Source organism: Propithecus coquereli, unplaced genomic scaffold (genome assembly GCF_000956105.1).
Source record: "Propithecus coquereli isolate 6110/MARCELLA unplaced genomic scaffold, Pcoq_1.0 Scaffold386, whole genome shotgun sequence".
Taxonomy (NCBI): Eukaryota; Metazoa; Chordata; class Mammalia; order Primates; family Indriidae; genus Propithecus; species Propithecus coquereli.
The window spans coordinates 1647104-1674065 of NW_012149574.1; the positions used below are offsets into that span (position 1 = coordinate 1647104).

General features: G+C 41.1%; 1 protein-coding gene across 1 annotated transcript in view; it reads left to right on the plus strand.

Moving 5' to 3' along the window:
- Window positions 1–20447: 20447 nt before the first annotated feature.
- Window positions 20448–26962, plus strand: part of LOC105816735 (chromosome unknown open reading frame, human C3orf17) — a 15617-nt gene continuing 9102 nt past the window's right edge. The window contains exons 1-4 of the mRNA XM_012652220.1: window positions 20448–20550; window positions 22240–22394; window positions 25825–25904; window positions 26260–26391. Of these exons, the coding sequence (XP_012507674.1) occupies window positions 20448–20550; window positions 22240–22394; window positions 25825–25904; window positions 26260–26391 (470 nt within the window). The remainder of the gene's footprint in view (window positions 20551–22239; window positions 22395–25824; window positions 25905–26259; window positions 26392–26962) is intronic.

The window sequence follows — 26962 nt, forward strand, 5'->3', positions numbered from 1 at the left end:
TTAGGGGTTGGGAAAATGTGTTCATAGAAGGAGAAGTTGTCTCATGGGCCAGAGCAGTGGTTCCCAATAGGGGAGATTTTACCCCCTGTGGTTCTTGATGGGGGCGATTTTGCCCCCAGGGGACATTTGGCAATGTCTCCAGACATTTTTTGATTGTCATGACCGTAGAGGCACCAGGGGTAGAGGCCAGAGATGCAGCTAAATGTCCTCAGTGCACAGGACAACTCCCTACAACAAAGATTTACCCCATTCAAAATGTCAATAGCGCCAAGGTTCAGAAACCCCGGGGCTAGAGTAGGGTAGTCCTAAAAAGAAGTGGCAGGAGATGAGGTTGGGAAGATAAATTGGTGTTAATTTGTAAAAGTCCTTTAATGCCATATAACATAATGAAGGCTTTTAGAAAGCTAAAAATGTTGTTTTCATTAATTTAATTGGTCTCATTTGATTCAACAGTACTCTTTTATAGTATAACTCAATAAAAGTGATCATGCTCACAAGTGACAAAAGAACATTTTTCTTTACAAAATTCTATAATTTAAGCTTTGAGGTCATTTGAATAGAGATTTTCTAATGGAAAAGTGTCTATTCATATCCCCACCCTGGTTACTAGCTAGATTCCTCTGTGCCCTGCCACTCCTCCCGCCCCACCCCATCCCCACCCAAGGGACCAGGGTTTTTCCCTGAGCTTTCTGGCTAAGCTGACCCATAGAGCACAGGCTGAGCTCAGGGGGAAGGTGGACGTGGCCCCTTTGAGACTGTGACCAGGAACTGATCACTTGTTCAGAGTCACAACTAGGTATGGGTTCTCAGGAAAGACTGGCTGTGGTTGAGGACTAATACTGGGTGTTCATGAACAGAAGTCTGGGGATCACTTTTTCTAAGCCATGTTCGTGTTGGAAAAGCTGAGTTCATATCATCATCATTTATTCTGGCCTTTTTTTCCCACACTCTTCTATTATAAACCTCTGCCTCACCCCCAGAATTTGGTGTTAGATCTACTCTATGATTAAGAGGTTGATAATTGGCCAGAAGTTACTTAGGAAACACAGGTCTAAGCCTATTTTCAACCTTCTAAGCAAAGGTATCTGCCCAGAAATTATTTCCCAATGTAAACTGGAGGCAGAAGGTTACAGGGCACACCCTTGATCCAGATCAAAGAAGACCGATTACTAAAGGCTGTATACTAGTGGTTCTCAAAACTTTGAGCTCAGGGAACACTTTCAAATACTGGAATTTTCATGGCACACTTAAAGGGATTAGATGGGATTCTCTGTTATCATTATACTACACTGGCATTCGTTCATTAAAGTAAAAAGAATACAACCTGTGTGCCCAGAGAGAGACCACAGTTTAAAAAGTCAGACAGTCCTCCCACCCTTCAACTCAGAAAGCGTATGCCCCGTAGTAGGGTTGCCAGATAAAATATAGGATGTCCAGTTCATTTTGAATTTCAGATACATAATGAATATTTTTAGTATCAATTTATCCCATGCTAAATTCATTTATCTGAAATTCAAATTTAACTGAACACCCTGTATTTTTATTTGCTAAATGCAGCAACCGTATTTCAGAGGGAGTATGAGAAGGGACTCTTCCATCTGTTCAGTCAGTATCTGTGCCCACGCGCTTCTCTGGGGAGAGTATCTTGCCCCTCTAGATGTGATTGCCGTTAAAGATGCATACAACAGCAGCCCTGACCAAGCCCATTGCTTCAGCTAATGTTGGGAGAAAAACATTGTCTAAAATGTACTTACTCGGAGATAGAATGCTGGTCTCTGATGTGGTACATTTCTTAAGTATTTTCTTAAATTTGACAAACATTAATTGAGCATCTTAAATGCTAGCCACTTAGGATAGAACAAGAAACTAAACATTCCTGTTCTCATGGGGCCTACATGCTCATGGGAAGGGGGTTCAATGCTAATTTTAATATCCTTTATTTTTATCCCAAACTTGACCCGTGTTAGATGTGACTCCATGTATTTATCACACTTTAGTACCTTGTCACTATTTGAATACATCTGCCTTTTGCCTTGATCACTTTTTCTCATATACACTCCCGAGGCAAAATTCTTGCTGTGCCAGCATCGTCCACAGTAGATTTTATGAGAACAGGCGGTAATAAATACTGGTGTAGAAGAGAAAGCTTTTAGGAACACGACCCTGCTGCCTGAGAACGCTTTGTTTCCTGGCACGCGTGCGTGTGCATCTGTGTGTGTCTGTGGTACACAGACGATGCGCAGGTGATGGGTCTCCTGGAAATGCTGGCTGTACAGAGACTATTTTTCTGGACCATTTTCGTCCTCAAAGCAAGCACTTGAAAGAGTTCAGTAACAACTTCTTGGGCAGAAAAGCCGGCCCCTGCGCGGAGCTTGGTTCGGCAGCGGTGTGGCTTGGCTCTGCCCCTGGGCTGGTTCTGGGCTGTGACGCTCCGCTGGACGCCCCGGCCGGGGAGGCTGGTACCGCCTCAGAAATGCGCCAAGTAGGCACAGACTCGCTGGCGGCCACAGCGGAGGATCTTACTGATCCCTGCCCAGCTCTCTGGAGGTAACTGGCAAGAGAGAAGGAAGCAAAACAAGCAACCGAATCCCTATACACCTTCTACATTTGACTTGGAAATTTTTCCTCAAGGCTGTCAAAGAGTGGAAACAATGATTTCATTTTCTCCAAGTCCAATTCTTGGGTATTTAGTCCTTAATGCAAAGAAAATACATCCAATTACCTGATTATCAACTCTTTTTTTTAAATCTAGCTAATCCCAGGGTCAGATGACTATGCTTCTTGAAATTATATTGAGGTTTTGCCACTCCTGTTCAAACCAGGCCTTCAGGGGCGCAGCCTTGAAATCGTGTGCACCTACTTTGCCTGCGAGACGTTGTTTTGGTTGTCTGAAAATCTGCCAGCGATTTGTCTCCCTTCTGTCTGAGGTTGTGGAGCTGGGCTTCTGGCGGAGGGATGGACGGTGGACAGGCTCCCCTGCGTGGCTTCGAACTGAAGCCGGTGTGACCAATTTGGAGAGGCCTCTTGCTGCCCTCTGGAGGAAAAGACGGGTATTGCACAATCTGTAACAGGACTTCAATTTCCTAAGCAAATGCTGTTAAGGTGTCCGCAGGAACATCCACGGGGGATAATTACACTTAAAGCTATTTTCACACTAAAATGTGGACCCGAATGAATGTGATTCTGATTTCTCAGCAATGGGAGCTTTAATTCCACCCCCTTTTTATCTGTCTACCAGTGACTCGTTTCTCATTTCTCTCTCCCAAACTCTTCCTTTTCTTCAATAATTATTTAATGTATCTTGAGGTGATAATAAGATTCTTGTAAAGCAATCTTTAAACATTTCTAAAAGTTGAAAATCAGCATTTGACCTAGGAAAATTGTAATTCTTAATACACTCCAGATCTTAAACTAGGATATATACCTATATATTCAAATCAAATTCCAAACCAAAATTCACTTCAGGAATGTTAATGAAACATGTTAGTTAGTCTTATACCTTCTGAGAGTCCCTCAATGCAAATGTGAGGCTGTCTTCTTAAGACTGTTGCATGCGAATTACATTTCCAAAGAGAATATGCTTACTTTTTTAAAAAGACCTAAATATGACAAAATTCTCAAAAAGTACATCCCGGTAAGAGTGTGCATTTTTAGTAAAAATTTACTATTGGATACTTTCTAGAATCAAGGACAATTTTGGGAGACTAGTGTATGGGATACTAACACATTAGGTATCAGTGTGTGACTGACATTTCAAATGGGTTCTAGTGACTTCTAGAGCTATAATGCTTTTTGAATTAAGAAATCCTTAATGCCAGACAAGGATTGGTTCATATTGGAAGGCTTTTTTATTTATGAGTCAATTAATTCATTCAATATTTATTCAGCAAGTATTGACTGAGCACCTATACGCCAGCACTACAGGAAATATTCATCGCCTGCGTGGAGGTGCTTGCAGAGCTGAGCATCGATGTCTCAAGAATGAGGCGGACCACAGCAGTCTCGAGAGAGGCAGAGGCAAAGTGAGCTGGGAGTTCAGACGTGATGGAGATTAGTTCCAGCTTTGGATGTAGGCGAAACGAGGGGCATCTGAACTAGGAATTAAAGGATGATTAGGATTTGAACGTAAAACCATTCTACATGGCAGAAATTTGAAAATTTCTTCCTAAGGAATAATTTTTCTCAGGAAAATAAATTATACATAGCTACTAAGTGCCAGATAAATGTCCTTCTCTTATTCTTTCCAAGATCAAGGTGCCAGCAGATTCAGTGTCTGGGGAGGGTCCATTTCCTGTTCATAGATGGCACCTTCTCCCTGTGGCTTCACAAGGTAGAAGGAGCAAAGGAGCTCCCTTGGGTCTAGTTTATAATGGCACTAACCCCATTCATGAGAGCGCCTGCCCTCATGATCTAATCATCTCCCCGAAGGCCCCATCTCCTAATATCACCTTGGGGGCTAGGATTTCAACATATGAATTTTGGGGAGCAAAGCATTCAGACCATAGCATTTGATAAATATTTATTGTGCACCTATTGTATATATACCAGATACTCTGCTAGGTACTGGAAGGCGACAATTAGTAAGCACACGTGGTCCTTTTTCTTAAAATGCTACAGAGAGTCAATTAAACAATAGAATAAAAACTCTTAATGTATAATAAGAAAAACAGTTCCCCACAAAGGTCAATAACCTGGCCTTTGGTGTAAGGCAGTCTGGTTTCAAGTCTGGGCTCCATTGACTACTTGCCCTGTGACTTTGGGCTAGTTAGTTAACCTCTTTGCACTTAGTTTTTGATAGACATATGCTCCTAGCTCACCTACTGGTCCAAGCCGGTGTTCCCAGTCTGCAGTGGCTTTCCTCCAGTCCATAATTCCTTCTTGTGGTTTTGCCATCCCCGAGGGCCCATCCCCTTTGCTTATGGGGAAAGAGAGAGTGTAGAAGAGGCATAGTTGTTTCTTAAGAGCCCTGGCCTGGAAATGGCATCCACTGTCTAGAACACGGTCATTTGGCCACACTGAACTCAAGAGAGGCTGGGAAAAGTAGCCCAGCTGTGCACCCAGAAATAAGATGAGAACATGGATCTTGTGGAACAGCCAGCAATATTTGACACAAGCTCTGTAAGTTTTGCAAGCCATGTTAAGAAGTTCAGGTTTTGGCATGGAATTAATAAGCCATTGAAAGAAAAGGAATAAAATGATCATATTTTTCATTTTAGGAGTCATTCTATCATCAGTAAAGAGACTGGCTTGAAGGATTGATTGGATAACTGGTTGGAGAGCAATGTTATTCAGTGGGATGCAGGAAGAGGTGCAAGTATTCAGGGAGAAGGATAGGAGGTGAGTTCAACTGGGAACATGCTGAATATGAGGGGCTTCAGGATCATCAGATAATACAGACACATACTCTAGTTACCTACTCTGAAGTCTAAAGCTCAGGAAAGAAATCAGAACTAGGGATATAGATTTGCAAGTTTTAAATTTATAGATGGAAACTTGGGATTTGAAGAGAATATCTGTAGACCAGGAATGGGCAGAAGAAGAGGAACTGGCAGAGGAGACTGAGCAGGAGCACCCGAGAGAGAAGGGAAAGTGGCAGGATGTGATGTCACAGATGCTAGCGGGGAAGAGATTATTTCAAGGAGGCAATGGTCAACAATACCAAAGCAAAGACACTAAATTTTATTTAAAAAAGAATGTGCTGGTTATTCTGTTTATGCACCATTCTCCCCGCTTCTACGTGCCTCTGAAGGCTGAGTCCTGTGGACGTCATCACTTGGGTCCCCTTGCCCTCCAGTTTTCAGCTGGGTTTGGCCAATGGGAGGCAATCACAGGTGAGAAGACAGAAGAGAGAGCAGAATATTTCCTGTTTCCTCCCTGCGGTGGTGTCTCCTCTAGGGCAGTAAACCCATTCCTCCTTGACTTCAGTCCCCATGTGGCGTCATCTTCTCCCTGGTTTACATTCTCACTGTTCTAGTTCCTCCCGGTCTCTTCAGCCATAGGAGTGATCATGGCGTCCCACTGTTGCTGCTCTCTGAGTACCTTATTATCCGCTATTTGTTGCCTTCATCCCACTTATATCTCTGTATGTAGCTTCTTCCTTTGAACCATCTGGGATGGTGGATTCTGAGTCTTGCTGGCACCCTGACTGGTAATATATTCATAATTTTAGTAGAAAGTTAGAAACTGAATTGCAATAGGTTCAAGAGTGAGTACATGGTAAAAGAGTTAGGCTTTTAAGGAGTTTGGCTGTGAAATTAATCTTTCTCTCCCTCCTTCCTGAAAGAGGAGGAGAAAAGGAAGGAGAGAGAAATAGGACTAATGGAGAAACCCTGAAGTGGAAGGAGGGGTTTGTTTTTCTAAGATGGAAGAGATTTGTTTATGTTTAAATGCTTATAGAAAAGGGCTGGTAGAGAAGGGTGTATTGTTGATGTAAGAAAATAGGGGATTCAGGCTTTTATCAAAAGTCCCAAAACAACAAATTTTGGCATGGATGTGGAGAGATAGGAACACTCATACACTGCTGGTGGGACTGCAAATAAGTACAACCTCTATGGAAAGTAGCATGGAGATACCTCAAATAACTCAGAATAGAACTACCATTTGACCCAGCAATCCCACTACTGGGTATCTACCCAAAGGAAAAAAAGACAGTCTATAAAAAAGACATCTGTACTTGAGTGTTTATAGCAGCACAATTCACAATTGCAAAGATGTGGAAATAACCCAAGTGGCCATCAATACATGAGTGGATTAATAAAATGTGGTATATGTATACCATGGAGTTCTACTCAGCCATAAAAAACAACTCTTGTATTATCCTGGATGGAGCTGGAGCCCATTCCCCTAAGTATCACAAGAATGGAAAAACAAACACCACATGTACTCACCACTAAATTGGTACTAATTGATCAAAACTATGTGCACGTACGGAAGGAACACTCATTGGGTGGTGGGTGGGTGGGAAGGGGAGGAGGGGATGGGTAAACTCACACCTAACGGGTGCAGAGTACACTGTCTGGGGGATTGGGCATGCTTGCAGCTTTGACTTGGGCGGTGCAAAGGTAACTTATGTAACCAAAACATTTGTACCCCTGTAATAGTCTGAAATGAAAAACAGAAAGAAAGAAAGAAACCAGGGGATTCATTAATTGCTTGAAGTTTATGAAAAGGCAGAAGGATTTGAGACACAGGTCACAGATGGAAGAATTTGCCTTAGGTGAGGGGAGGTTCACCTTGTCTATTGTAACTGAAGGAATGGAAGACAGGATGGGTGGGAGACAACTTTGTAGGGCTGGTGTAAGAAAGTTGAGAAAGTTTTTGTCTGAGGACTTCTGTTTTTTCAGTAATCCCGGAAAATTCAAAGAATGGAATGGTTATAGGATTGGGCATTTACCAGGCAAATCTTATGGAAGGAAAATGGGGCGAGGGAATTGAGAATCCTGGCAAGAAATGGACTGGGCACAGACAAGGATGCAGGTGGAAGGCTGCTGGCGGGAGGAGGACATGGGATTGAAGACTGGTGATTCAGTGAGGCTTAAGATCAGATTTATAGGAAGTAATTTGAATAAGAAAGTTGAAAAATAGGAAGTTATTATCAGCAAGGAAAATGTCTGAATTATGATTTCAGAGAAGGAATGATTCTGGCTGACAATGAGATTTGGGATACAACTGGAGAGTGCATGCCTGACATGAGGTGGACGTGAAGGTCACTAGAGATGAGGACAATGAAGTAGCTGGGACAATGGAGGACTGCGGATGGAGAAGAACAACCTAGCATCTTCCTGGTCATCCTAGTGTAACATCCCACTGGGTCTCCCTCAGAACCCTGCTCTGTGGGAGCCCTGCCCCAGGCCTGGAACCGACCTTCCCTCCACTTTCCTGCTCCCGCCATGCCAGGGGCTCCCCCGTCCACATGATGAGGAAACTGGTTCTGGGGGTGTGGCAGGGTACAAGCTCCTGCTCTGGCTGCCAGGATTTGTGGGGGGTGAGGGATGTCACAAGTTGAGGAAAGATGTGCTCTTGCTGTCTTCATCTTGACTGTGCAAAGTGCTTTTCTGTAACAATCCTGGGGTCCACAGCTGGCCTGTGTAGAAGCAGTGGCAGGAAGGTCATGTATGGTGGGAGCAGAGTGGCTTGGGAGGGCTGGCCCTGGATCCTAATCATCATCCTTTACCTTAATTTTATAGGAAGAGGCTTTCAGTTTCGAACAATGAATTTAGCCTTTCCAAATTAGGGATTGTCTTGTTAAAATTACACACTGGTCTCCAAGTACCTCAGAAAATAGAGTGCTATCAATGGGTGTTTTTATGAGGTCCTAGAAGCTGAGATAGAAAATGGATTGTCAGCAATGATCCTTGCTAAACAAGTGCTCTGTGTTTATAATTTAGATATTTTAACATTTAAAAAAATATAATAATATGTCATGTTATGGAGGTAATTTGTGTTCACTGAATACGATTCAGAAAATAAAAAACAAAAAGAAAAGAAAACTCTTCTGTACTCTCACTCATCAAAGATAACTATTATTAATATTTCAGCATCATTTTCACTCCAGATACATAGCTCCCTTTGCCCCTTCCCCAACTTGCAATCATATTGTATATAAAGTTTTATGATCACTTTAATTCATTTAAATAAAATGTGAGAATTTCCCTGTGCTATTATAAATTTAAAAAAATAATAGTGATTGTAGTAGAGTCTTCTAGCTGTTCACCAAAGCCCACTTCCTCCTTTCTAAGTTTGCAGCTATCCTCCATTTCCAGGCCTACCTTGTGCTCGGTGTAGCCAGTGGGATGTGAATGAATATGACGAGTACTCTTTTCGGGCCAGTAGTTTCAAGAGCCAGGTGTGTCTCCTCTGTGTTTTCTTTTCTCCCTTCTCATAGCTGGATGCGGATGAGGACAAGGCCCTAGAAGATTTCCAAATCACAGGATGGAAGGAGCCTAAAATTTGAATAATCATGTGTTGAAAACAATGGGGGAAAATGGGTGAGAATAAACATCTATTGTGTTTGATCTATTATATATTTTGGATCAGTTTGTTACAGTCATTTTGCCTACCCTGTTTTTTATTGTATAGATACACCACGTTCTTAAAAGGAGATATGTCTTATTAAACTGCAGTAGATTATTAAAAATGGTCCCCAATAGGTGAATCACATCTCCTTGTATCCATGCCTCTCTGCAATGTATCTTTACTACTTTCCCCAACAAGAGCAGGAGTCTGTTTCTCCACTCCTTCAACCTGGGCTGCCCCTATGACTTTTTCGACCAGAAGGATATGATGAAAGTGGCATTCAAGGACTTCTGAATCCAGATCCTTAGGTGACTTGCAGTATCTGATTTTGCTCAGGGTGGATCCCAACTACTATATAAAGAAGTCTAGGTTATCCTGTTGGAGAGAGAGTCTCGTTGGAGAGACAAGTCCTAGAGGATGGAGAGAGAAGCCACATGGAGGAGAACTGAGGCCCCAGACATATGTGTGAGCCCAGCTAAAGTCACAAGAAGAGAGAGACCCAGCCATCCCTGCCCACCCTCAGCCATCTGAGCCATCCCAGGGGTGGATGCCAGACCTGGGAGTGAAGCCATCTTGGAGCCTGTCAACTCAGTTAAGCCACCCCAGCCGACAACACAGTGTGGAGGAGAGACGAGTTATCCCTGCAGAGCCCTGCCCAAATTCCTGACCTACAGAACCGTAAGCATTAACATCACTGTTTTAAGTTGCTAAGTTATTGATTGTTAACCAGCAATAGATAACTATTAATAACACATGCATATTGTAGGGGAGAAAAGGTAATATTAGATCATTAAATATGAAATATCTGATTTTGAATCAAAAATGTAGTTTATTGTATCTTAAACAAGAAGCAGTACAATTAATTAAAGTATGCGCCTAACCTATCAATGCAGTTTTGCCATCTTAACGGTAACTTGTTTATGCTAGCAGTGAAGAAGCCTGGAGAGCGAGTGATGATGAAATCACAAAAGGCATTTTCCACAGCTTGTTGGGAATTGAATATTTTTCCTTGCAAGAAATGATCTAAAACTGAAAGAAGTGGTAGTCAGTTGGTGCAAGGTCTGGTGAATGTGGTGGATGACAGAGAGTTTCCAAGTCCAGTTGCTATAGTTTGAGCAGTGTTATTTTTCACGACATATGGTGGAGCGTTGTCTTGCAAGAAGATTGGCCTGTCTCTATTGACCAATTTCAACTGCTTAATTGCAGCATCCTCATCATTTCATCCATTGGTTGCAATAGACATCTGCTGTAATTGACTGACCAGGTCTCATGAAGCTGTAGTGGATAATACCAGCACTGGACCACCAAACAGACAACATTAGCTTTTTTTGATGAATATTCAGTTTTGGATGGTGTTTCGACACTTCGTCTTTATCCAACCATTGTGCTGAATGCTTGTGATTGTCAACAAGAATCCATTTTTCATCACACGTAACAATATGGTATAGAAATGGTTCGCCTTTACATAGTGACAGCAAAGAAAGGCAAGCTTCAAGATGATTTCTCTTCTGACACTTGTTCATGTGGTACTCATTCATGCCATACCCATCTATCCAGCTTCTTTACCTTGCTGATTTGTTTCAAATGGTCTAATATTGGAATAGTAATGTCAAATCTTGCTGCTAATTCATGCGAAGGTTGAGAAGGATTCACTTCTACTATAGCTTTCAGCTCATCATTATCCACCTTGGTCTCAGGTCACCATATGGCTCATTTTCAAGATTAAAATCACCAGAATGGAACTTCTCAAATCATCCATGTACTGTGCGTTCATTAGTCACATCCTTCTCAAACACTTCGTTGATATTTTGAGCTGTCAGCACAGCACTGGTTCCATGACAGAACTCATATTCGAAAATCACATAATTTTTTTACTTATCCATGGTTTCACAAAAATTGCTCTAAAATTTTTTTGAAAGATAATCACAAGCCAAACAGTGTGTTTTAAAGAATGAGGATGTCCCTTCGCAATAAAAATAAAACAAGAAGTGTCAGAGTGAAATGTCAGAGATAGCAACTGTAAAACTTAGTACTTAAGGAAATCAGACATTTCATACCTAATAACCTAAATATCTTATTCTCATCCATTGCAAGGTTCATGGCTGATACCCCTTGAACAAAAGAAAGATTAACAAGAGAAAAGCATAACAAATTTACTTGACCAAAGTTTTATGTCACATAGCAAGCTTCCGAAAGGAAGACCCAAAGACCTAGGGAAAACTGTATTTTTATGCTAATTATGATGAAAGAAGTAGATAGCTGTGGAGAAACATGATTGGACAAAAGGAGGTATGAAATAATGGTAATGAACTGGTGATGGGGGGAGTACTTAGCAAGGCCTGTTTGTCCAGATTCTTATTGGCATCTCCGTGTCTTCATTCCCTTCCTCTGGGTATAGGGCAGTACAGCTGTCACATATGGGTCTTACGACCTACTTTCAGGGGAGGTGGATCAGAGAATTCTTTTATGGCTAGCTCTCACACAGAAAGGTGGCAGAAGATCAGAGAATGATATTCTTGCTTCCGTGGTTTTCTCACTTTCCAAGGTGCCATATTTGGAGGTAGCATGCTCTGAACCCCAACAATGTTTATTGTATGTTTCCAAAGTTTTTGTTACTGTAAATGACAGTGATGAGCATCCTTGTCCTGGATTTCCCATCTATCAAGGAACTCTACATTGTTAACTTGTTTAAGTCTGGAAATTGAGTAAGTCATATTTCTTCATTTTGGTGCTCAAATCACGTTTTGGGTCCCTGTTGTACAGATGAAGAAGCATTTTAATAAGCTGTATCTATTTAATTTCTACAGACACTGTGATCAATTAGCCACACTAAAGATGCTTGCTAGTCAGAACAACCTGGTTTTACTATTTTGTTCCTATTTTCCATTAGAGTAAATGCGCCAACTTTGCCTCTTATAGTTAATCATTGCCAAATAGCCTTTGTCATTTCTTTGATCCCATTATTGCCACTGAAATCATGGAGTCCATTTCAATGGTGGTATTTTCTTCCATCACTCTAACCTACAGAAAACATCCATCACAGAACATTGTGAAGATACTGGTAGCTCCTCATTAATGTATTTCTCAAAGCCTTAGTGGAGGGAGTGACCTCTGAGCTCTTTCAGGGGACACAGTTGGGGTAGGGTGAGTGTGTAGACCACAGATTATAGTATCCACTTCAACACTCCAATTTCTCTAAGACTTTGGATTCCTCTTTTTAAATTAATCCAGAAAAATCCTGGCATCTTTTAACCTCATTGAATGTAGGCTGGAGCTGGGTTCAAGCTTCAATCACCAAAGCAAATTTTCAGACACACTTCTAGCTGCAAGACTCTCTAGTAACTGATATGATGACCCATTTAGAGGCATTCAGTTTAGTTTAGTGTTTTATATTCCATCCCCTGTGGCCTAATAATCTTAGAATCCAATATTTATTCAATTTCTGTCACTAAAAATTAGCAACATTTTTGGAGCATAAATTACTTCCTTTCATGTCAGACTTTGTACTTGTCCCCCTGTAGCAAACCAAGATCAGCTCTAGAGGTGCTGAGAATTGGTTGGGAGGGTCTTGAGGTTGTGTGAGAGAAGGAAAATCTTCCCCTTCACCCTCAAAATTTTTCAGAAAGATCAACTTACAATAAAGCAGATTAATAAGAGAAAGAGATTACAAATTTATTTACCATGCATGTGGGGAGAATCATAGAGTGATTACCCAGTATCCCAATGGGGTCCAGAAGTTTATATACCCTCATTTTAGAGAGGAGGGGGAGATGAGGCATATAAATAATTCTGTTGAGGGACAATAAATGATTACTAGGGAGGATGAATAGATACTTGGGAGAATGAATGGATGGGGGAAACAGATGACTTGTACATGATTCTCTTTGGAAATTAAATTAACCTGAGAGACAGGTATTATTTTAAAAATGAGTTGGGCCAGGTCTGGTTGCATTCTTGACTTTCTTTCCTGCAATAGCTATTGAGATAACAGGGAGGGGACAGAAAGACAATTGTTCTTCTTGATGGGTCTGTCTGGTCTTTATGCAGATAGAGGGAAAGCCCCTTCCAATGCCTATTGATCTCTGAGAGCTTTTTTTTTTTTTTGAGATAGAGTCTCACTGTGTTGCCCAGGCTAGAGTGCCGTGGCGTCATCCTCGCTCACAGCAACCTCAAACTCCTGGGCTCAAGCAATCCTTCTGCCTCAGCCTCCTGAGTAGCTGGGACTACAGGCATGCGCCACCATGCCCGGCTAATTTTTTTCTATATATTTTTAGTTGTCCAATTAATTTCTTTCTAATTTTAGTAGAGACGGGGTCTCGCTCTTGCTCAGGCTGGTTTCGAACTCCTGAGCTCAAACAATCCACCCGCCTCGGCCTCCCAGAGAGCTAGGATTATAGGCGTGAGCCACCGCGCCCGGCCTCTGAGAGCTTTTAATTCAAAATATTCTTCATACCAAGGAATCATATTTTGGGTTAAAATTCCCTGAGCTCCTTCACCGTTATTATAGGGTCTTCACTCAAGTCTCCTTGGACACAGGAAGGCAAACTGCTCCAAGATTTGCAGCTTTTCCCGAGTCCAACTAGGTGGTCCCTATTCCAAGGCTCAGAATCTTTCTTCTTACCAATCAGTGCTCTCTAACTTTCACATATGAGACTCATGAGTCTATGAATTTAATTTAGGTTGTCCTTCTGCAACCTACAGAATTGAATTTTGGGTCAAGGTCATCCCAGAAGCTATAAGAAATAAGTGATCCTTCTAGAGCCACCATAGACACTCTCTGATTCTCTGTAACTTGAGCTGAGAGTTAAATACTTGAGCTTGTCATTTTCGGTAGACTCTCCAGTGCACTTAGAAGCATCATTGCTACTGTCACAGTTGTGTGGTCTCCAATGGGCTTCAGAAGGTGCTTCCTCACAATCAGCCTCAAGTGACTGAGCATGGTGCCCAGCCTACCATTTCCCTTGATAAAGAGATCACTGCTGTGCTCAAAGCCAAGGACATGGCCAAACCAACTATAGAATCCCATTTCAAGGGGCTGTTTCCTGGGACCAATTCTAATTCCAAATAGCATGTCAGTCAGAGTCCATTAGAAAAACAGAACAATACAGTACCACCTGTTTCACCAGAGAGAATTTAAGGAACATAAGGAGCTGGTTAAATAGATGTTTAAGAACTGGGATGCAAAAATGCAACTCTGAGGTAACACAGAGATAATTGCTGAAAACGGTTACAGCCCTTGGAGCTGGGAAAACAAGGCTAAGAATTTGGGGTTATCAGAATTTAGACTTTTAGAGGAAGGGATCTGCAGAATTGGGACCCAGATCCCTTAGGAGAGAACACCATCCAGGTGCCGCTGGTACTTCGGAGGTTAGCTCTGGAAGTGTGTCAGAAAGAGTCAGGAACTGGAACCAACAGCCATTACTTGGGTTGAAAAGCTGACGCTCGGCAGCTGTCAGGGGCAAGCCGGCTGAGAGCACCTCTCTCCTCCTCCGGCCCTGAACCGCCCTCTAGCGGCCCATGTTGGTATAACTGCCAGTTGGCAAAGATGTAATTGGCAGAGTCCCGGTTCCAGCGTCCCAGAGCAAACGTAGAAGCATGGGATTAGGGCTGAAAGGCCATAGGTGAATGGGCCAAAAGGTATACGTCTGTAAATATGTTGCACACGTACATGTGTTTACACACACATCTTAAGACTTTTGTACACATTTGGCATTCAAAGTAAATTTTTTTTCATCACAATAGCAACACTTATTTCTTTTTTTTCTTAAACAGAAAAAAACACATAAACTCATAGAAGAAAAATAATCCATACTACTGGTGGAAAAAATGACCACTGTTAATAGCTTCATTTAGATCCTTCCAGACCTTTTCCACAATGTGTGGATGTGTATGTTTTTCAGGGAATCACATTGTACATGCAGTTTTCTGAACTGCTTTAAAAAGTTACCTTAATGTACCATCACAAATTGCTCACACCAATACATATTTATTTATGGCAGTGGGTTTCGAACTGTTTCTAGGAAATGTCTTGGGCAGGAGGCCTTAATGGGAGGGCCCTGAATTCCACCACACACCTTTAACCACTGCAATCTACTTTTATATATTTGTTTAACATATTTGGTTTCTGTGTAAGATTTTATGTGGGAAAAAGATTTCCACTGCCAAAATATTGGAAAACAACTGATTCGTTGTGAGGATACAATATTATTTTCCATTTTCATGAGTACAACAACAAAGCATAACTTTGTATCTAAATTCTTGTGCAAGGCCTTAGTAACACCAGACACCATGATTTTTAATAGACAAGCAGTAAAAAATTATTTTAATTAAAATTTTTAATTAAAAAATTATTTTAATTTGTATTTCTTGGATTACTAATGATGTGGACAAGGTTTTATATTTTTAATGGTCATTTGTGTCTTTGACAGTCTAGAAATTTCTTTGTAGTCTAGAAATTTTTACAGCATGGCCCTAAAACTTTACTTCCTAATGTATGTAGCCTGTGCTTCTTCCATATCCCCCAGTTCAAGGAAGCTCTGATTTCAGTAATCTCTGCTCGTCTAGAGCACCATCTCCCTGCCCTCCACCCTCGGGAATGATCTCAAATCTCCTACACTGAAAACACAGAAGCTCTCTTTCTTGGGCTCCCTCATCTTTTCATCGCTCTACCCCAAACATATCTATATCTATAACTATCTTCATTTTTCTTCCTGGCTTAGGGAATAAAGGCTTTTGGGTCTTTAATTGCTTCCCTTGGCTTAAGCACCTGATTCCATCCCTGCTTGTCTCCTCTGGTACCTGGTATGGTGCCTGGCAAAGAACTGGTCCTCAGAAACTTTGCTGAATGAATGACGGGTCTTGCTCCATCCATTCTCTCCCTTTTACCATTTTAGTATGTCTAGCTTCTTTCACTCTTTTGGCTCTGTCAACAAAAAAAATCACAAGATCCATAAGTTCAGAGAGGAGAACTTTATTTCTTACAAAGGGTAGCAGCCTGCAGGCTGGCCATCCTGACAGACTGGGAAGCATAGCCTCTGGCAGAGACCTAAAGATAGGCACTTGGAAGGAAAAGGGATGAGAGACAGAAACTTATGCTGAATGCATTGGCCAAGTATACATATTCAACAGGTTATAAGAGGAGCTATGAATATTCACAAAGGGAGGATATGCACATGCATAGTAAGTGGACATGCATATTGCATATGTCCCATGTTCACTTTGAGGTGAAGACTTCACATTTAAATGTATTACAATTAGGCCCTATACATCAGAAGGTGAAGCAGGGACACAAAGGCATTTGGTACATAGCCTCTGTAAACTGGCCAGAACCAGTTCATAATTGGTGATCTCTTATCAGGAGAGTTACTGAAATCAGTCTCTAGTCCAATCATAGCTGTAGTTATGGCTGTGGTATAGGGGGGAGAGTTAGCATTTAGCAGTGGGTGAACTGCATTCGTTTTAATATTGCTTATCTTGAGGCTGGTGCTTATTTAGCAGCTAGAGAAAAAGAAAAAACCTTGCAGCAGTCAGGAAATAGTTTATTCTTTAAGTATAGGGGGTTCATGACTTGCCTGGGATAGCCTTAAATCTTGTTTATTTTTGGTGTCTTATTGGCACAGAGTCTGTTCGGTTCCATCAGGCTTATGATCTTTATTTCAACATCTCCTTCCCCTTAGCCTATATGTGATCAAGTCATTTCCCATCTGTGATGGTTGGTTTTTTGTGTCAACTTGGTTAGGCTATAGTGCCCAGTTATTCAACCAAACATTAACCTGGGTGTTGCTGTGAAGGTATTCTGTAGACGTGATTAACATCCACAATCAGTTGACATTACGTAAAGGTAACATGGATTAGCCTGATTCAGTTAGTTGAAAGGCTTAAGAATAGAACTTAGGTTTCCTTGAAGACATAAAGGAAAAAGAAGAAACTCTACCTGTAGATTGTGGCTTCAGCTCTTTCCTGAGAGTTTCCAGGCTGCCTTATGGATTTTGAACTTTTTTATCCAGCTCCCACAACTGTATAAACTAATGTCAATAATTCCCATTATATATCCTATCTGTTTAACTAGTGGAATCCTTACTGGTACATTATCTTTAAAATCAGCACAAAACAAAACAATACTCTTCTTGATCCCCCTTCTCTCTGTCACCATATAAACTGTCTTCCCTTCTCACCTAAGCTTCTAAAAGCATTATCCTATATGCACTGTTTCTACTTCATCCCTTTGCAATCACCTTTGAGCTATAGCCCCATTTATTCAACTGGTGAATTGGACATTTTCTTGTGGACAGCCCATGGGCAATCTCAAACTCAGTATATCAAAGCTATCTCATTATCCCTGCCACCTGTTTATATCAGTTCTTCTTCTGAATGCCATATTTCAAACTCAGGGTGAAAATCTGGAAGTCATTCTAGACGTACAGATATCTAAATACAGGTCGAGCATCCCAATCTGAAAATCTAGACGCTGAAATGCTCCAAATCTGAAACTTGAGTTCCTACATGATGCCACAAGTTACCCCTGAACACATTAGTTTTTCACTGTATTAGTGACATATCATATTTTTTACTGTTAAGTACTTCTGCGTGAATAAATAAAATAATTTCTTATCAGTAGCATAATTTCAGAGTCAGGAATAATGATGATGCCAAACAACCACAGACTGTCCATATGGGTGGCTGAGATAATGACACCTTTGATTTGTGATGGTTCAATGCACACAAACTTTGTTTCATGCATAAAATTATGAAAAATATTATATATAATTACCTTTTGGCTATGTGCTTAAGCTATATATGAAATATAAATGAATTTTGTGTTTGGACTTGGGTCCTGTCCCCAAGATACCTTAAGTATAAATGCAAATATTCCAGAATCAAAAAATCAGAAATGCAAAACACTTTCGGTCTCAAGTATTTTGGATAAGGGGTATTCAATCTGTACTAGACATCAGATAAGTCATACTCTTTATCTCCAGTGCTCAAAGGTTTAGGATTTCATCATTTCCAGCCTCAGCTTTTGTAATAGACTCCCATGTTGTTTCCTTACCCCCATTCTCTTCCCCCTCAAATCTATTCTCCAGAGTGCTGTTCCTCTGATACAAAGTGACTAAAACTGCCCCGCCTAAGGCTCAGTGAGTGGCTCCTTTACCAGCTACAGCAAGGGCACCTCAAACCAGACTACCATCATAAGGATCTTTTAAAAAACCCAGATTATGGCCCTACTCAGAACTAATGAATAAGAATTTTGAAAGTGGAAACTGAAAATCTCTACTTTTAAAAGCTATCCAGGTAATTTTGATAATCAGCCAGGTGTGGGAATCACACATCTTCAGGTAAAAATCCAAATTCTTCCCATGATCTGACACCAATATTCACAGCTTCATCTCTCAGCACACATTACTGACTCAGGGCTGGCGATTTCTTCAAATTCATGCTTGTTCAACACTTCTCTGTCAGGAATATCCTTCTTCTCTTAACTGCCTGGGAAGTTCCTATTCATTTTTTGAAAACTTTATTCAAGCATCATACAACCTCTTATTGAGCCAGTAAGTATCTATTGAGGTCCTACTAGATGCCAGGCTCTGAACTAAGCATTGAGATATAAACACCAGTTAGCGGTATCAGTAGTACTGCCTCTAGTAGGTTCACATGCCATTAGAGGAAGAGACATACAAATACACAAATAAATATAATACAGTGAGGTAAATTCTATGAGAGGCTGCGGTAGGCTGAATAATGCCCCCCCCAAAATGTTCACATCCTAATTTCCAGAATATGTGAATATTTTACCTTACATTGAGAGGGATTTTGTGATATGATTAAGTTAACCATTCGGAGATGGAGCAATTATCCTGATTATCTTGGTGGGCCCAAGGTAATCACAAGGGTGTTTTTGAAGAGGCAGGGAGGCAGGAGGGTGAGAGAGAGAAAGGTGGGGGGAGATTGAAAGGTGCTATGCTACTGATTTTGAAGGTGAAGGATGGGGACATGAGCCAAAGAACGAAGGTAGCCTCTAGAAGCCACAAAAGGAAAGGAAATGAATTATTCCCTAGATCCTCCAGAAGAAACCATCCCTGCCAACTTTTGTCCAGTGAGATTGATTTTGGACTTCTAACCTCCAGAAGTGTAAGATAACTTCACCTGGTTTCATGCTATTAAGTTTGCTGTAATTCATTGTAGCAGCAATAAGAAACTAACACATAGACCAACATAGGGCATGGGACAATACATTAAAGTGGTCTCTGTAACAAGTTATAGAGTGAGGATGGGGTGTTTAGGAAGAATTACCAAAACTGATGACCCCAGAGCGGAAGAAAGGAGATTCCAGAGGATGATCCAGATAGAGGAAGCAGTAGGTACAAAGGCACACAGAAAGAGCATGGGAAGCGTTTCAAAAAGGCGAGACTGCTTGTATTAAATAGTAGTAATAATATCAACAATTATGGTAAATTTTTATTGTTTGTATGACAGGCATTGTTCTAACCTCATCAGGTAGATACTATTATTATCATCTTCATTTTACATATAGAAATACTAAGGTCTGGAGGAGGCAAGTAGCTTTCCTGAGATCATAGAGCTATTATTAATAATTGTAAATGGGTAGAGTTAGAATTAGAACCCTGCCAGTCTGTTTTCAAAATCCACTAACTGCTTCTCTAATCCATTATGGTGGTGGCCTTTAAGTAACGGGGCATCATTGTGGCTGAGGATAAATGAACTTTTAGATATTAATGAAGTAAGGATCAGCAGAACTTGGAATATCATCTTGGGTATGGATGGATGATGGCAGTGATGGATAGTCAGAGGATTTCCATGTTTGTTTGATGTGATCTAGGTCTCGCTGTTGTCCAAGATATGAAGAGGCCTTCTTTGACTACTCAATCACTTTTTCTTCGTTACAAATTTCACACCTTGCGTAAACCTCTTGATTTCATTTCTTCCTTTTCCCCTTTGAGGTGGAGTCTGGGGTTTAGGCACCAACTCAATTCTGGGCCACAAGTTTCCTTATCTGTAAAATGCCTCCAGGTAGTTCCAGATTTGGTTGTTCCTTTTAATCCCCTACGGGGAAGCTTAACCAACATGCAGATTCCTCATCCCATTCCCAGAGATTCTGATTGAGTAATACTGGGATTGGGCTTTTCCCCCAACGCTTTCCCCGCTGATTCTGATACGCCGCTGGGTTTTGATAACCAGAGGACCGACGACAATCTGGGTCCCTCCCAGTCCGCTGCACTGTATTTGGTCGCAGGACTCCGAGCTCTGCTTCCGCCCGGCCCCGCCCTGCCACTCGGGGATGCTCGCCTCCCGGCCGGCTGCTGGCCCCGCCCCAGCCCCGCCCCGGCCCCGCCCCATCTCTTCGCCCCTCCTTTGGCCGCTTGACTTGGTCTCGCCCAGCTCCGCCTTTCCTAGGCCCTCCCGCGCTTCGCAAGATGGCTGAGCTGCTGCCGGGCCCGGAGCCGTGGAACCGCGTGAGAATCCCTAAGGCGGGGAGCCGCAGCGCAGTGACAGTGAAGAACGGCGGCGCGGCCCTGGGTGAGAGAGGCGCCAGGCCAGTGGGGCAGACGTTTCCGGAGGAGGCCCGTAGCCGGCTGGCGCACGTGGGGCGGGGGCGGGACTTCCTGAGCCTGGGGGACGCTGGGAAGGGGCGCGGGGCAGGCTAGTTTGCCGGAGAACGTGGTAGGGTCTCTTGCTTCGCAGTCCTTCACTGCACCTGCTGTGCCAGCGCAGGGCTTGGCTGGAGCGATGAAGGACCAAGGCCCAGCCCCGCGCGAAGGGGGCGGAGAGAGGCAGATGCAACTAGCGCGGGGGAATAGTGCTGCTTGGGAACCCTGTGCTCCCTCGGGCCACATTGAGCCTTGTTTAACTTTACGTCTGTTTCCGGACTCCTGCCCCTTAGGAGCTGGGGGCGTCACCTAAGCAATCTGGAGTTAAACTGCAATCTTTCTGGTCATCCAGCTCCTTATGTGTAAAATGAGGCTAATCCTCCCTACCGGGCGTCCCTGGAGTGCGGGGAGAATCTAATGATGTAATTTCGGAGAAAGTGCTTTGTAAACTAAAGTGTTTTACCAGCGTACGGTGGATGGTATTGCTGCTATTAGGCAGCAGGGCGTACATAGTAGTAGGTGGGAGCTTGGCCCAGGAGCCAGATTATCTGGGTTTTAATCCTAGCTTTTCCCTTTGCTGGAATTTGGGGAGTTATTGAACGTTTCTGTACTTCGGTGATCTCACTTTCAAATGGGGATTAAAAATAACACCTAACTGATAGGATTGTTTTGGGAGAATAAAAGAGTTGATATTATAGAGAAAGCATTTGAAACACTTCCTGGCATGTAAACAAACATTCAGTGATAGCTGTTAATATTAAATACTTAGATCATCTCATCTTCTTTCCAATCTGTTCATTCTGTGCAGTTTACAGCTTAGCCTTACCCCTTCCTCTATTCATAAATTAGCAGAATTCCTTTTTAGGCATGGGAAATTGACCCACTCACTTCCCATCCCCGAGGCAGCCTATTTCTGTCTTTAGATAGTTGGGACAGTAAGAAAATTCTCCATGTTATGTAGAAACCTGCCTTTGTGTTGCTTAGACCTAGAGGGCCAGTGCTACCCTTAGAGCTGTAGGTAACATATTAGCTACATCTTCTACCAAGCAGCTTTTAACATGAGGAAACATCTGCTGAGCACCCAGTGTTCAGTCAGGCATTCATCAAATAATGTAATTTCCAGTTGCCATAGTGGTTTTTCTTTTCTGAATATGTTCATACTTACCTTAAAGTGGTATCCAAATGCAGAACCTTTGACTTTGAAGACTGGATTTTTCCATTCTGTCTTGCTTATGTGCATACAAAAATGGGGGATTTAGAGAAGCAGATAACATGTACCCCACCTTAAAGGTTCTTAAAGTGTAAGTTTACACCAAATGACTGACTGCAAAACATTCATATGAAGATTTGTTAAGCCATAATAAAATGCAACATGGTGTACATTCTTATTTAATAGATGTTCTCTTAATGATTTCCTGTAGTGTATATCACCTGTTACCATCTTCCAACTTCTCATGTACTTAGAATCCTTAATCGTGTACTTACAGTTGAAGCTGATTACATTAATTTGTTTTTGATTCCTTTAAAACAAGGAAAATTGCTTCTTGCAGTGTATTTTTTCTATCATATACTTAATGTAGAAATACATACTAACTCCTATTAAATGTCTCTACTCTAGACCTTTGCATTGCAGCTGTAATTAAAGAATGCCACCTGCTCACACTGTCGCTGAAGAGCCAAACCTTAGATGCAGAAGTAGATGTGTTGTGTGCAGTCCTCTACAGCAATCACAACAGAATGGGCCACCACAAACCCCATTTGGCCCTCAAACAGGTGAGGAGGAATCCCTGTGTTTAAGACCCACCTGTTTACTTGAAGATGTAGATCACACTGCCACTTAGTGTTTTGTTATTTATGGAAATCTCAGTAAGTTACCTGTGATTTATAGGTCTGTACACCACAGTTACATGTGGGCTTTCTTTTTTTTATTTCCTGAAAGCATTTCAAAAAAATAATTTTTGTTAGAAAAGAAATATGTTTAGATTGATTTTTTTTTTTCTCCCAGTCTTCTTGTAGTGGATAAATAAAAGTTTTCTTCATTATATGCAATTATAATGACAGTGCCTTTGCCCAGTTCAAAGAGTGATTTGATCAAGACAGAGTGTTGTATATTAATAAACAGTTTCCTAAGCATGATAAAAATGCTGAAATTATAAAAAGAACAAAGTTGGGGCTTATTTATTGTGGGGTACATAATCTATTCAGTAGTATTTTGGAGTAAATGAGTATATATTAATAGCAAGTTGTGGTGTAAAGTGGTTTTATATGAATTTTAGAACTTAAGTCAAAATTGGGCCCTCCAGCTCAGAGACTATACCATAGAGTAGAGCCTCTTAAGCTGGCTTCTTTGTATGATCATTCATTCATTCACTTTATTAATTCCTCAAAAAAATTTTTTTTTTTTGAGACAGGGTCTTCCTCTGTCACTCCAGCTAGAGTACAATGATGTCATCATAGCTCACTGCAACCTCAAACTCCCGGGCTCCAGCTATCCTTCAGCTTCTCAAGTAGCTGGGACTACAGGCGTGCACCACCACATCCTGCTAATTTGTCTAATTTTGTAGAGGCGGGGGTCTTGCTCTTGCCCCCACCTCAGCCTCCCATAGTGCTAGGATTACAGTTGTGAACCACCTTGCCCAGGATCTGCAAGTATTTTTTAGAATTCCAGTGGGCTATCCATTGTGTAACAGAACCACCTTGCAGTATTTTTTAACTTTCTCTGTGCCAGGCAGTGTGCTTAGTTCTGCCAGGGGTGAAAAAAACAGTCTCTAATCTTATAGACAGGTACTTTCTAGTTGATTTTCTATCCCTGTTACTTAAGGCAAAAAGGATGAAGATTTCTTAATCAAAGAAAGATCTGGGATTGTGGACTTATCTTCTAGCTTTTATCTCTTTCTAAGTCTTTTAATCCAAAAGCAAACTTGCTAACTCTGAGACTGAATGTATTTCTCCTCCTGGCTTCCAGGTTGTGAATAATCACCCAATCATAAAAATTTGGTATTCTCTTGTCTCTGTTTCTTCCTTTTATGTAGCTCTCCCATCTAGTCAGTCTGTAAGTTAGAACTTCCTCTGCGTCTGGTCTCTTCAGTTGTGGGTGCCATTTTCTTTTTTTAGACGTTGTCAACTTTTAGTTGTCTTACTGTCCTGACTGATGTTTCCTCCTCCAGTCTTCCCTACATTCTGGCATTGTTTATATACCAAAAGCAGGTTAATCGTCCTAAAACACAATTTTGATTTTTAATGGTTCTCCATTGTATCCTGAATAAAGACTAAACTCCTTACTTTGACTTACAAGATCTACTATGATCTGGCTTCTTCATTCTTGTTAGCTCTGGCTTCTCTCTTGCCTTCAGATATCTTATGTTCCAGTCAACCTGAAGTCTTAATGAATTTACACGCTAACTATGTTTGTTCCCTCTTCTGAGTCTTTGCTCACCTGATCTTGTATGTGTAGAATGCCCAGCCTTTTTATGTCTGCCTGTTAAAGGCCTTCTCATACTCTAAGTACCATTTTAAGCCTTCCCAGCAGTGATAATCTTCTTCTTTCCAAAGTGTAACATGAGTGTATATTACAGTAATCTCATTTTAAGTTGCATTTTTCTGATTATTAGTGAAGTTGAATTGCTTTTTCTTTTTTTATTATTTTTGGTTACTTGGGCTCCTCTTTGTACTTCTCTTATAGCATTAAATACATTGGTTGTGGTACAGTTATTCATTGTGAATGTGTTTTATGTTCCCTGTGATCCCTTAGGTAGGGAGCATGTCTCATGCTGCTCTTGCTGCTGCAGCTGCTATTACCATTACTACTACTGTCTTATATCTGCTTAACATTTCACAGTTTATAGGGAACTTTCATATACTTCAAGATTTATTTTTTCTGCATTCAAAAGCCAGATACTAGAATTAGCCTCTCTCTAATGTTCCCTAAAATGAAGCACAGAAAATCATCTTCATTTCTCTTCTGTGCGACAATTCTGTGAGTATATGAAGACTGTTCTTATGTTTCTTCATGTCTTCTCTCTTTGCTAATGATCTCAAGGTTTTTTTTCTCTTTTTTGAAATTACTGTGTTCTTCAAATGTTTTACCATCTTGGTTTGTTCATACTTCTCTGAAAGGATGGTGTCCAGACTTAAACATTGAAAAAGATAGGAGCTGACCCCAGAGAATTTAAGGATTGTTCTGAGAACTGTTAAGGTAGAATCTATAACCTTGATTCAATTTTAGTAGTATATATGTAGCTCTGGCAAGATACCCTTGTTGCCAGTATCAGTGATCATCTAGATCTTTATATCTTTCAAAATCTGGGTGCAGTCCCGTGCATGCCCTTTGTATGGTATTTCTCAAGGACGGTAGAATTCATACAGCATTTTGTACGATGCATGGCTCTTACTTTTTTTTCTCTTTAAATAAATAACATTATTGAGTACCTATTCAACACTGATCTAAGAACTGGGTTACAGGTGTAAACAAAATGGACAAGATATATATTGTCCTTGTGGAACTTACATTATAGTTAGGAGAGAAAGGCAATCAATCAATCAGTGGTAGGTCAGGTGGTGGTTAAGTGCTGCGAAGAAAAATAAGGCAGAGAACGGGGGAGTGCTGAGGGGATCGAAATTTTAAATAGGGTCTATCTATTTTTATTTTAGTATTTAATTAAATATTTTATATAACTTATTTTTACTACTAGATTTTTAGCAACCAGAGATTAGATAGTATCTTATCTATCATTTTATTTTACCTCCCAGCATGCCTTTCATGTAGTAGGTATTCAGTATACATTTGTTCAATGACTAAGTCAGTCACTTTCCTCATCTCTGTGGTACTTACAAACTGTTGAAATTTAGTAGTTAAAAATTTACTGTCTTACTAGTTTCACTATTGTATCACCTCAGCAAAATTACAGTCTTGAGAATAATCTTATACTCATTTTGGTCCCCATTATAACATCAAGCACATTGTGGCATATAGTGATTTCTTAGTTGTTACCTGATTTCAGAAGTTTGGTAGGATAAATTCCACATTTGTAACCAGAAACAATTGCATGGACTTCAGATTTCTTTACCCTTAAAAAAATAAGTATTCTGTGGTATTTGGCATATTTCCATACTTCAGAAATTTGAATCTCTGCTTTCCTGGTCATAATCGGTGACCCTGTCTGCATTGTACACAGATGAATTTGAGCTGCTTTTTCTCCTTCAGGTTGAACAATGTTTAAAACGTTTGAAAAACATGAATTTGGAAGATTCAATTCAAGACCTGTCTGAGTTGTTTTCTTCTAAGTAAGTGGGCCAGTGACTTTGTGATGTGCTGGGCTGGGAACTTAATGCCTTCTTGTGATATCCCTTTGGACTTTTCTATGCTTGGCATTGGAATATAACCGATTATACTTCAGCTGTACAAATTTTGTTGTAATAAGGGGTATTTGTGGTAATAATTTCCCCTCTATTGATCTATGGGAAGGACTGGTATGATATTGAAATCTGGGTCATGGTAGGTTATATCGAAACATCAGTAGGTGGTTATTGAACATAACTACCTCAGATTGAGCTTAAAGCAAATCATTACTTGAAAACCACTGTAGATAAGCTTTGTATTTAAAAATGAAAGTAATCTATTTTTTTATTTTTTGTCAAGTGAAAATCAGCCTGTAACTACCAAAGTGTGTGTCATCCCCAGCCAGCCAGTGGTGGAGTTTGTGTTGATGAAGGTTTTGGGAGCCTGCAAGTTGTTACTCCGCTTGTTGGACTGCTGCTGCAAGGCCTTTCTGTATCCTTGGGTCTACTGAAGTACCTTCTTTTCAATTGGAATTGTTTGGCTATATTTAAAAGTATTTTTGTTTGAAATCTAGGGCCCTATAGCAGTTATAACCTGTCGTGGCCCGTTTCTAGGGACGAGGAATGAACACAGAGACAAAAAGACACAGACACACACAAAGACGGTACAAGACTGCAGCACCTTTCTGTCGCAGTTTCTTTATTTATAACACAGCCTGTTAGGCAACTGTCCCACCGCAATTTCTTTGTTCCCACACTGTCCCGACTCAACATGTCCCGTTCCTTGTTGTTTCGTCTCCGGCGAGCAGATGTTTTCATCCTGAACTCTCTAGCCCTTACTGTTTTCAGATCAGGGCACCCGTGGACTCGTGTTCAAGCCCACAGGCATATTCTGAGAAAAACAACAAGGAACCGTTCCCAGACAAAATGTCCTCTACAATAACCTGTAGGAATTCTTAAAATTTTCCTTCTTGGACTCTTTTTGTCAGGAATTGCCTGATGGAGCCATTATGCCAGAGACTGCCTTTCTCTATCTAGCATGTATCAATATTATCCCAAGAGCA